At 32.1% G+C, this 12,164-nt stretch overlaps 1 protein-coding gene across 1 annotated transcript in view; it reads right to left on the bottom strand.

Moving 5' to 3' along the window:
• LOC129918036 (ATP-binding cassette sub-family C member Sur) overlaps positions 1–12,164 on the bottom strand; it is a 61,961-nt gene that overhangs the window by 25,062 nt on the left and 24,735 nt on the right. Inside the window, exons 8-11 of the mRNA XM_055998345.1 lie at positions 6,470–6,607; positions 5,925–6,087; positions 4,535–5,626; positions 4,299–4,404 (exon numbers count right to left, since the gene is read on the bottom strand). Coding sequence (XP_055854320.1) covers positions 4,299–4,404; positions 4,535–5,626; positions 5,925–6,087; positions 6,470–6,607 — 1,499 coding nt within the window. The remainder of the gene's footprint in view (positions 1–4,298; positions 4,405–4,534; positions 5,627–5,924; positions 6,088–6,469; positions 6,608–12,164) is intronic.

Consider the following 12,164-nt stretch of genomic DNA (forward strand, 5'->3'; position numbering starts at 1 on the left):
CTACAATTTATAAAGCATACATTCGTTCAAGGCTCGAGTACAATTCCCATATCTGGGCAGGTGCTCCAAAGACCTACTTGAGTTATTTGGACCGAATCCAAAATAGAGCTTTTAAAATGATAGGTGATAGGTCCATTACAGATACAATCCCATGTCTCGAGCACCGCCGGAATGTATCATGCCTGTCCTTATTTCGTAGGTATTTTTTAAAAAAATGTTTAAACGAAATAGCTAGTTGCATTCCTCGCCTTAAACAATTCAACCGTGATACTCGTACTTCAAGGAATGCCCATCAGTTTACACTAGAGCCCAATTTCGGACGTACCATCAAGTATAGAGATTCCTTCTTTAACGAGAATGTGGAATGCATTACCCGCCTCAGTTTTTCCCTCCCATTTTAATGTTCAGAACTTTAAAACCAATGTGCATCGGCATCTCCTTTTAAATCCTTTCCACTTGTCCTAAAGCTCGTACTGGTGTTTATATACATATTAAGGTTACCCAAAACCCCTTTAGTGCGCGCAAATTATAAAAAAAAAAACATTCGAGTGCCTTTTAGAAACTAAAAATTTGGATTTTTGGAAAATTACTAATTCAATAAAAGTCTTATAAAAATTGTAAAAATAATAACACAAAATTTGTTCCAAAAATTACATAAAAAAACTTCTTGAATGGTTTAACGCTCTGAACGAAGTACGCAATTGAATTTTTGAAGTTATACTTCTTATGGGAGGGTGGGTATGAAAATTTACTTTTTGACAAGAATGTCAAAGGGATTATGACGCGATCACCCTGGGTAGCAGGGCTGTCGTTTCACCTTTAGAGTAGGCAGTACTTTAGTATTTAAAAATGTAGTACGCCGCAGTACGGCAAACATAAAACACACAACACGTTGCAAGTTACATGTTTCATGTGGCAAGTTGCATGTGGCAAGTCGTATGTGGCAAGTTGTATGTGGCAAGTTGCGTGTAGCAAGTTGCATGTGGCAAGTTGCGTGTGGCAAGTTGCGTGTGGCAAGTTACATGTGGCAAGTTGCAGGTGGCAAGTTGCATGTGGTAATTTCCATGTGGCAAGTTGCCAGGGTTGCAAAAAGCTCACATTTCAGCTCAGCTCACAGCTCAGCTCAAATTTGAGCTAGGTACCATAGCTTAGCTCATTTGAGCTGAGCTGAAAGTGAGCTGAGCTGAAAGTGAGCGCCCCAACTTCCAACGCCTATATCTCGGAATTTTGAAAAAAATGAAAAAAAATTTTTTGATGCCAAAAGGTAGCGGGGACTCTAACCTACATTTGGGTACAACTCTCATTCCTGTAGGTCTACGCGTTCTCAAACCGGGAGAACTTAAAAGTAAAAAAAAAATAGGCACGATTCTGAAAAAATAGGCATGATGTGGCGGTTTAACATGGAAGGCGATTTTTTAAAAATCTGACAATGTGCAAAGCGTAGGCCCATGACACAAGCTATCATTTGGCATCACTCCCAAAAATTGCTCTCAAGCGGTTTAGCTTCCAGGAGCGTTCAAAGATTCGGGGATTTTTCGAAAAAAGATTTTACCCCAACTTTCAAACGCGATTTTCTCGGAATTTTGAAAAAAATCGAAAAACCGGATTATACCACAATCGGGTAGCTGAGAATATAAGCTTTCATATGGCACCACTCCACTGTCTCTAGATCAAAGCGTTCAGCTTCCAGAAGTTTTTTCGCGCCCCCAACTTCCAACGCCTATATCGTGGAATTTTGAAGAAAATGAATAAAATTTTTGATGCCAAAAGATAGCGGGGACTCTAACCTACATTTGGGTACAACTCCCATATCCCATTCCTGTAGGTCCACGCGTTCTCAAACCGGGAGAACTTAAAAGTAAAAAAAATAGGCGCGATTCTGAAAAAAAAGGCATGATGTGGTGGTTTAACATGGAAGGCGATTTTTTAAAAATCTGATAATGTGCAAAGCGTAGGCCCATGACACAAGCTATCATTTGGCATCACTCCCAAAAATTGCTCTAAAGCGATTTAGCTTTCAGGAGCGTTTAAAGATTCGGGGATTTTTCGAAAAAAAAATGTACCCCAACTTTCAAAACCGATTTTCTCGGAATTTTGAAAAAAGTCGTTAAGCGTATACCGTACGTTCTGAACCGCACAACATGTGTAAATTTCACAGAATAAATTGAAAACTACATGGACGCAAGGAGGATGAAAGAATTAATTTATTGTTCACTTGATAAAAATGTAAAAAAAATAAGTGGGGATTAATTACTTAATAATAGAAATTAAAAATATCAAATGAAATTCATTTACATAAAACTGAATGAGAAGTATAACTTCAGTCGCGTGTACATGTGTACACACACTCTTTTTTTAAATTTAAAAAACTGTTATACAGGATGTCCCGGAATAAGATAAGGAAAATGTAAAAAAAAAATAGCAATTTGAAAAAATTAAGTTATTTTACAGTTTTAATGACATAATAGTGCTTCCGTTTGATATTTCTAATCAGAAATCTATCAAAATATGGATATTGCCTGATTCGCAATATTGCGAGACGAGAACGTTGCGAGAGTAAAATTGATACCTAGTTTTCGATGTTTGGCAAAATAATTTCCTTCTTTTTACACACACTCTTCTATTACCCGTCAAAAATAGGCAATTACCTAATGGCTTACGATTTAAATGACCAAGAAAAAATCTCGTCTCGCTCTCGTCTCGTCGTCTCGCAATATTTTAAATCAGTCATATATTATAAACTCTTTAATAAAAAAATATCAAAAACACTAAAAAAAATCACACATCCATGATTTGAAAAGTTGTCAAAAGTGTTTGAATCAGTTAAGGTAATCAGGTAACTTCTGACATTTTGTGAATTTTTCTGCTGAACACCTTTTTCTGTTGATTTTCTAGAGAGACAGTTGATTTTTGTATGCAGAAGTAATGGTACCTACCAATAAACACTTATTTTTTCTCAAAAACAGCTCGAACGGTTTTGGTATCAATTTGTGGGTATTGTTGTATTCAATTTGGTAATTTTGAAATAAAAAAAGATTTGAACTTTTGTAAATTTTACCTGTCATAGAATCGTTTTCTTGATATCAGACTTTTCTGTAAATGACTAAACCGATTTCAAGGAAAATTAGTATATAGAATTGTTTTACGTACGTTGATATTAAAGTTAAGATCAATTTTCAAATAAAAAAAAATCTTAGGTATTTTTCTTTGGAAATTTTGATTTAAAAGGCCGATTGATGGTTTCTTAGGAATGGCACGCAAATTTTTTTTTGTTGATAAATGTTAGACAGTTTGTATGTATATAATAATTTTTTAAAAAATCTTAAATCTTTTTCTTACATAAAATTAAAATTATTTTGTAAATATTATCTAACTTTGTTTTTGTTTTGTTAAAACATTGTATATACTATTATTGTTACTTATCTAAATAACTTAACTTTGACTTGCAAGTCCTGTCTTAAGGTACTATAAAAGACTCAGTCTTATTTTTGTCCACCAATATGAAATAAATTGAAATTGAAAGTTTAAAACCATTTTAATAAATTTAAAAATAAATTTGAACATTTTTTTTTAATATCTTATACAATTTCGTATAAAATAATTTTCTAATTATTTTTCTATGAGTTTTTTTCACACAAGTCTGTAACATTCTCAACAAATTCAAAATGAGAGCACGCACGTGAAACCAAGTTGTTCTTTTTGTTTACTAAGATTTATATTTCACTATAAATGTAGATCTTTAAAATTAACCCAAACCGATGAAATGAACTGCATTTTTGGACTTAGAATTATTATAACAAATTACGTTCTCTACGGCGTATACGTACTTTTTCGATATAGTTTTTTTTTTTGTGAAATTTTATACTGTTGGAGTTGAAACTTTAACCCTACTTGATTTGAATTTATTATTCATTATTAAAGTTGAAACAGTTTACACAGAGCTAGTAACCTTTGCTTATGAGAGTTTGTGGTGGACTTGAATTTTTTGAATTTTTTTTTTTCGAAAAAGAAGCTTAAACCGGAATAAATAGACTTCCCTCCCCTTCAATTCCCGTCTGAAGCGCATTTTTTTCTGATAAGAAAGTTGATCTATGAAGTCAATTCATACAAATATAACGTGAATACTTGAAGTCTACAATAAAATCATTTATACCGAATGCATAACTGTTTCAATCCTTTCAAAACTCACACACATAAAAAAAAATATTCTCTCCATAGTTCTTCAAATATTAAACCGAAAAAAATACGAAAAAAGAAAACAATTTCTCATTTTATATTTCGCAGAAGGCAGTACTCACTTATTCCAGACAATTTCACCGGATATTTGTTGCATTTCCATTAGTAGAGCACCCAACAGGGAAGACTTTCCACTCCCACTTTTTCCAACAACCAACGTCAGACGACCTATAAAAACACAAAAAATAGAAGTAAAAGAAATCATCGAACAAAAAAAAAGCATTATTCCATTAAATCAAGTTATACAGTTATACAGAGTCTTATGGGTCTATATAAAAAAGCTCTATCTTTTCCTTACCTTTAGGAATTTCCAAACTATCGATCCGTAGCAACGTATTGCAATTGTCCCATGAAAAAAGTCCATTCTTTACGAACACAGCCAAGTTATCAGCAGCCTGAAATTGCAACGAACTGGTCGATGACAGTTTCGGGTGTTTCGATCTGGACGACCGTTCAATTCGGGAACTCCGAGTCAAGTCCTTGTGTTTTTTTGTTGGCGATGATGTTTGTTGACAATCGTTTGTTCCGTTCAGTTTGTCTTGGGTAACCATCCGGCGGACCACCGGTAGAAGCTCACCTTCTGTGGAATCTTCTTGTCTTCTTGTTGTTTTTGTTGTTGAATGGTCCTCCTTTTCAAGTTGTTGCTTTACGTCACAGGCATTGTTCCTGACATTGTCGTGCTTAATCAAGTTCTCCGTCGTTGTCGTGGGCAAGGCAAGTCCCGAAACAAGAGTGGGTGATGGTTGAGATAATGGTTGTGGGCTTGAACCTGTCGATGATGGCTGATTGTTTGGTGGAAGTTGAATTGCCCCAGAATCGAACGTGACACTGGTGGATAAGGACGACAACGATTCTCTTGGTGATGATTGTGAAGGGGTGTATACTGGAGGAGGGGGTAGTAAAATCGGAGTTGTCCGCATTTCATTTTCTTCATACATATCCAAAGATGCGTCACTTTTGCTGAGTATACGAGCCATGTGGCGAATTCCTTCAAACTGCTTTTTCACTTCCCGTTCACGAAGGAACCGCTCCAATCGTCGTGTGCTGACAATGGCGGAAATGATTATTGGCACCGTAATGGGAAAAATCAGCAATGGTACGGTGAGTTGGTTGAACAGGGCTAGGGCGGAGAACAATCGACTTGCTGTGAACTCAACCGCTGCCATCTTTTGCTCACTTTTGTTACCCATCATCATCATCGCCATCATCATTGTCGTTATTGTAGAATTGTAACTTGTGCTTGCTGCTGACGTATTGCTTCCGTTGGAAGCCACAACTGTCGGCAGAATGGTATTGTTCATGCTGCTACCATTGTCGAGGGTTTCCATGTTGACGTAAACAGCTAGCGTAACGAATGTTATTAGCACCGATGATGCATGAGTAAGAAATGCTAAGTAGATTTGAAAAAAAAGAGGGAGGAAAACAAAAAAAAGGAAGTTGAAAAAAAAAAGTTCCTGGCAGGAATTTACAAAAAAAAAAAAATAAAATATATTAAATGCCTCTGAACTGAACTTGAAAAAAATAAGGGAGGGTTTGAAAATTTATTCAGAAAAAAAAACTGAACACATTTTGCAATATTCAGAGTACATATCCGTCAAGAGGAGGGAAAAAGAGGCTTAAAAGCTGCGAAGCCCTTCTCTTGACAGGATAACAAATGGATATTTTTTTGTTTTACTTCCGGCACTTACTCATCAATGTCCAATAAAATGAATCTTTGTTCAAGAACTTTAACTCCATATCTCGAGCTGCTCGAATCTTGTCTCCAAAAACGTTCTCCCAAGCATTTAGTTTGATTATTTTGATGCCACATAAAACGTCATGTGTTCTCTTCAAACGTTCGTCTGTGCATTTCTGTGAAATATAATAAAATTTACTTAAAGTCTCGAATCTCAAAGCCTCCAAGGTCCTTTAATATAAACTGGAAAACCATTTAATAGCCTAAGATATCAATTAAGAGTTAATTTTCAAAGAGGAAATATAGCGGAGTATAATCATGTCCTTGGTATCAGTTAGAGTCAGTGTGTTGATAATCCATATTCAATGTTTACATACAAATGACTCTTCCTCTGAGCAAATATCATTAAGTGTGATTATATAGAGTTAGTGGGGGTCATTGCGTGGTCTAAAGGACCATCACACACAAACAACTCTCTCTTAGTCAGTCTGTTGCTGTTGTCACATACAATATTCATTATAGAGATTAGATACAACACACACACACATTATAACTTACCGCAACAGTTTCCGAATTATTTGACATTGCTTTTCCAATTAGAAATTGTAAGGGGGTCACTGTCAGGATACAGACGATAGAGCCAATAATTGCACTTTCTCCCAATTGCATGTAAAGCAAATAAATCACCACGCCAATCTGTGTTTGAATTGAAAATGGGAACAAAAGGAAAATAAAAATTAATTAGGTACAGAAGAAGGTTTTATAAAGAAGAGGAGATGATATGCGTATGGCTGATGGTTATAGGGTGTTATAGGATAAAATCGTAAAATATATTAATTTAGTTTTTTTTTAGTTTTAGTTTATTTCATCAATTTGAGAATATCTCTTTTAGATTACATTAAGTTAAAATAATAATAATAATATAGAGGATTAAAGTAAATAAATAAAAAAATATATACAGATACATAATAAATAGCAAACAATTAAAATATCAAAATATAAAAACAAAAATAAAATATAACAAATAACTAATATAACATTAATATCGACATAAGATTCTTTTTAAACGTATCTCTAGAGCATTGCATACAAATGTCAATGAGATCAATAACAACATTGGTTTCTCTGATGCAACGATTAATTGGTTCATTTCTTCCATAATTATACCTTGAAAAGGTCTCCGTGAGGTGAAAACCTACACGAAGGCTCCTGCAAGGAAAGTAAAAGTTAATTCGCTCGAGTAAATAGGGACAGCTAATGTGGCTATTGATTAAATCTTTTACCAACATAATTGAAAAATATCTCCTTCTGATCTCAAGCGATTGCATACCAAAGAGCAGACATCTAACATTATATTGGGGCTTTACAATATTCCAATTTAATTTATAAAAACAGTATCTAGTAAAACTTTTTTGAATTCTTTCAATCCTATGCGAATGAGAATCATAGTATGGATTCCAAACCACGCAACAGTACTGCAGAGTTGACCTAACAAAGGCTATATAAAGAGATCTAAGTGCAAAAGAATCCGAGAACTCTTTAGTGTTTCTTTTCAAAAATCCCAACATCTTATACGCTTTGTTTACCATATAATCAAAGTGATAGGTAAATGAGAACCGCTGATCTAAAATTATTCCCAAATCTTTTTTTTGACACACTTTTTCTAATATAATATTATTTATAGCATAATCATATTCAAATGGAACGTTTTTTCTTGTACATATAAAGGTTTGACATTTAGAGACATTCAAAAAAAGAAGATTATTACTGCACCATAACGCTAGACTAGATAAATCTTCTTGCAACAAGTAACAATCTATTGGAGATTTTATAGTTTTGAATATTTTGATATCGTCGGCATATAATAAGCAATTGGAAAACTCAAAGATGTCTGGAATATCATTAATGAAGAGGTTGAACAATAAAGGACCGATGTGGCTGCCTTGAGGCACACCCGAGGTTACTTTTATAGATTTTGAAACAGATTCATTCACCCTTACAAATTGGATCCGATTAGTGAGATAGGAACATATCCAATTCAAAAATGCGGAATGGAAACCAAGCTTGGACAGTTTGTATATCAGGATTTCATGATTGACCCTATCGAATGCTTTGGCAAAATCTGTAAAAACGATATCGGTCTGAAGCCCATTTTCAAATCCCCTGAGCACTGAATCACATAAGATAATGAGATTTGTTGACGTAGATCTCCCCGACACAAAACCATGTTGATAATCACAGATGAGTTGTTTGGTGATAGAATTTAGTTTAACACATACAATTTTTTCAAATGTTTTAGGAATAATGGACAGTTTACATATCGGACGATAGTTAATAATTTTTTGTTTTGGTCCAGATTTGAAAATCGGAGTTATGTAAGATGTTTTCCACTCATCTATAAATTGACCTGTTCTTAAAGATGTATTGAAAATGAACCATAAGGGCAGCGCAAGGGATGTTGCACATTTACGAATGACCTTAGGAGATATGGAATCTGGGCCTACACCTTTATTTTCATCAATCTCATTCAACGCTTCTAATACTTCTGATAAACTTAACTGAATAATCCCTAAATCAACCACATTAGTGGGAGAAAAATCAGGCAGCTTAATAGGAGCAGTAGCTGAATAAACCGATTCGAAATAATCAGCGAAAAGATTGCATATGGTTGGCAAATCACTAGATATCGCACCGGAAAACTCCATACAATTTGGTATTCCAGTCGATTTTCTTTTGGAGTTGATAAAATTCCAAAAACTCTTGCTATCTTTTTTGACTTTAGATTCAGCAGTTGTTACAAATTTATCATATAAAAATTTATTCAAAACATCAAACGATTTTTGAATTTTTAGATAGCTCTGACTGTGTATTAAGTTTTTAGGATCTTTCTTAAATCGTTTATATGCCTTATTTTTCATATTTTTAAGATTACACAACCTATTGTTGAACCATGGTGGGTTGGAATTCTTTTTGCTTATTTTCTTAGGAATAAAAATGTCAGATGCCTGTTTCAGGTAAGATTTAAAAGTCATAAACGCTTGAGTCAGATCTTGACTCTTTAGAATAATTTCCCATGGTATAGAGCTTAAATAAGCATTCATTGCATCAAAGTTACCATGCTTGTAATCGTAAAACTTTACATTTTCTTTACTAATTGGTATATAAACTAAGATCTTACACTCTATTAGTAGGCAAAAATGATGCTGTGAATTTTCAACTGCAGGACAGTCAACTTTATCGATTTTTGCTTCTTATTCATTATCAACGAATACTAAATCCAATATACGATTTAATAAGTTTGGTATATTATTAAGTTGCAATAAGTTAAACTGACTATAAAAATCAATTACTAAACTTTCAATTTCAGTGTTTACATCAAAAGGAATTAAACATTTTTCATCAGCATCAAATTTCCAATTTACATTTCCAATATTGTAATCTCCTAGACAAATAAAATGATCACTAGAATTCATGGATGATAACAAAGACCGACAATTAATGAAACTGAAAGAATTAATCTAATACATTACATCTTGGAAAATAGAAACAAACTGTTTTATAAGATAGTCAAGGATTTAAGGATCTTAAATATTTTTTTAAGACACAAACTAAAATGAGCTCAGATTATACTATAACGTTTTGTTGACGTAAGTCGATGAAGTTCATGAAGTTGATGAGAAGACCTCTAACCATATAGGCCATACCAATTAGACTTAAGAAATTAATATCACAAAACGATATGTTAGGTATACATATGTATTAGGGTGCTTCTTAAAAATCAATTTTCGAAATTTTAATGGGACACCCTTTCATTTTGTTCTTTCTGCCTTAAATATAAATTGGGTAAAATTTGGTCCAGCTAAAACACGTTCTAGGGGTCGCTACCACAATTCAAAGTTTTGAAAAATACACCAAATTTTGTTTTTTTCTCAGAAAATTTTAAAATTTTTAATCAGAATTTAGTACTTTATATTAAATCTTTAGCTGTTTTGAAAGAAATTTTGATAAAAATACAGTGGAATAAAAATGACGTATAATTTGAATATTTTTGAATTTTACATTTTTTTGTGTTATTCTGTAGAATAGCTAACTGAATGATTTTTCTAAATTGAAAAATTCAATGTTTTTATCTGATTGTTTTTGAGCCTGATATCTTTATTCGTCAGGCAGTTAACTGACTGTTTATTAGAAGATTGAAAAATCGGGTCTTAAGCGTATTTTGTATTGTAACAAAAAAATTTTTGTTGAAATTGATCTTTTTTTTTTTACTTAAATCTTTAGTGAATGGTAGCGACCCCTAAATTTTAATATTAAAATCGGAAAAAAAATACTATTTTCTATGCTTATATGGTAGAACATAACGCAGGGGTGTCCCATTAAAAAATCGAAGAAAAAAATATTCGACCATATAAGAAGCACCCTAATATATATGTACTAAAAAATAAAGAAGTCATTAAAACTAACTAAACTAGGTATTAGCTCAGATTGATTTTTAAACTTTTAACAAGATTTTGTTGTTTAAAAAAAATAATAAAAGGTCTGTTTGGGTACTGCCTAAAACAGAAATATTTTTACTTTTTTAACCCAATTCCTGCTTGGGTACTATGAAATTGTGTAGTTTTTCACAAAAAAGATGGCCACGAGAGAGAAAACAATTTTTCATTATTTCCAAATAAAAATTTTTATACAAGAAACTTAACAAATCTTAGAAACCAAAGCTCAAAACAAAATATTATTTTTTTTTTGAAGGCCTAGTTTTCAATCAAATAAAAATTGCACGACTGGGGTCGCACGTACTTGCTTTTATGCTTAAAGTAACTCTAATGTTAAAGCTTTTTGTTTTTATTCAAGAAATTTAAAATTTGATATTTTGAAGAAATTTCAAAAGTAGTATAAAAAAATTAAATCTGGTTTTATAATTAATTAAACACCGTTTTGAATGATCTCTTACAATGATCTCTTTTAGAAAAAAAATTTCGAAAATCGTAGGAGCCGTTTTTTTAAAAAAATAATTTTTTATAAATAAAAATTTTCTAACATTTTTCAAAAAAAAAAGTTGGTATGCCATTTTGAAGAAATAATTAATTTACACATAAAAACGAAATTTAAAGATTTTTCGTCAAACCGTTTTCAAAAAATTGATTTTTCGAAAAAAATTTTGAAATATTTTTTAAAAATCCAAAAATGTGATTTTTGAAAATTTTCTTTAATTTTGATATTATTTCTACTTAAACGCTTTTGTAAAAAAAATTCGTTGAAATCGGGTGAGTCTTGTACGAGATATTTAGAAACCAAAAAAACCGTTCTATGGCAGGTACCGTTTATAACGGTCCAAAAAATATTTTTTTTTTATTTCAAAATTTGGCTTTTATGTGTAATACTACACACAAAAATTTTAATCAATATCGTTAGAGCCATTTTAAAAAAAAATTAACTTTTGTATTTCCGTTATACCTATGGCAGGTACCGTTAGTTTTGGTCATAAAAATAAAATTTCAATTTCCCCTCTAGGGAATCCCCCAAAACTGCTGAATACCAAGTTTGAAAGTTTGAAGAAAATCACTTCACTCGTTTAGGCTCCAGCTCCAGATAGAGACAGACACACAAACAGACAGACAGAATTGCCGGACCCACTTTTTTGGCATTCTCCATCATCGTAATGTCACGTAAAATTGTTATCTCGAGTTCGATTTTTTTTACGAATCCTAAACTTGCCCTATAGACTATAGTACCTATATCGCAAGTAAAAATCTGATGAGCAAATTTTAATTTTTTTAGTTGAAACTTTTAATTTCAAAAAAATGTTAAAAACTTAGCTGGTAAAATTTTGATTCGTTGATTTTAAATTTAATTCCAGTAATGAGGTTTTGTAACTTTTCACTATGTATTTTATTTTCACATCATATAAATTCCTAAGAATAATAATACAAATTACATTTTTTTTTCTTAAAAATGGCATAAGTACCAACTTTTTTTTGACATATTTCATTTTATGGTCAAAATCATTTCAAACCATGTTTAAGTAATTATAATAAAAAATTTGATGTTTTTTTTTACATTATTTATGAAAACTGAATTAACAAAAACATAAAAGTAACATTTTAAAAACTAAAATTTTTGGAAAAAAAAATATTAAAAGCTATTTTGTTGAATGTACTCACAGTTTAAGAGTAAAAGGCATAAACCGATTAGTTCACCGTTTAACCTTGAATAATTTTTGCGAGTTTTTAATTAAAAAGGTATTTTTTTAATG

This window comes from Episyrphus balteatus, chromosome 4 (assembly GCF_945859705.1).
Source record: "Episyrphus balteatus chromosome 4, idEpiBalt1.1, whole genome shotgun sequence".
Lineage (NCBI taxonomy): Eukaryota > Metazoa > Arthropoda > Insecta > Diptera > Syrphidae > Episyrphus > Episyrphus balteatus.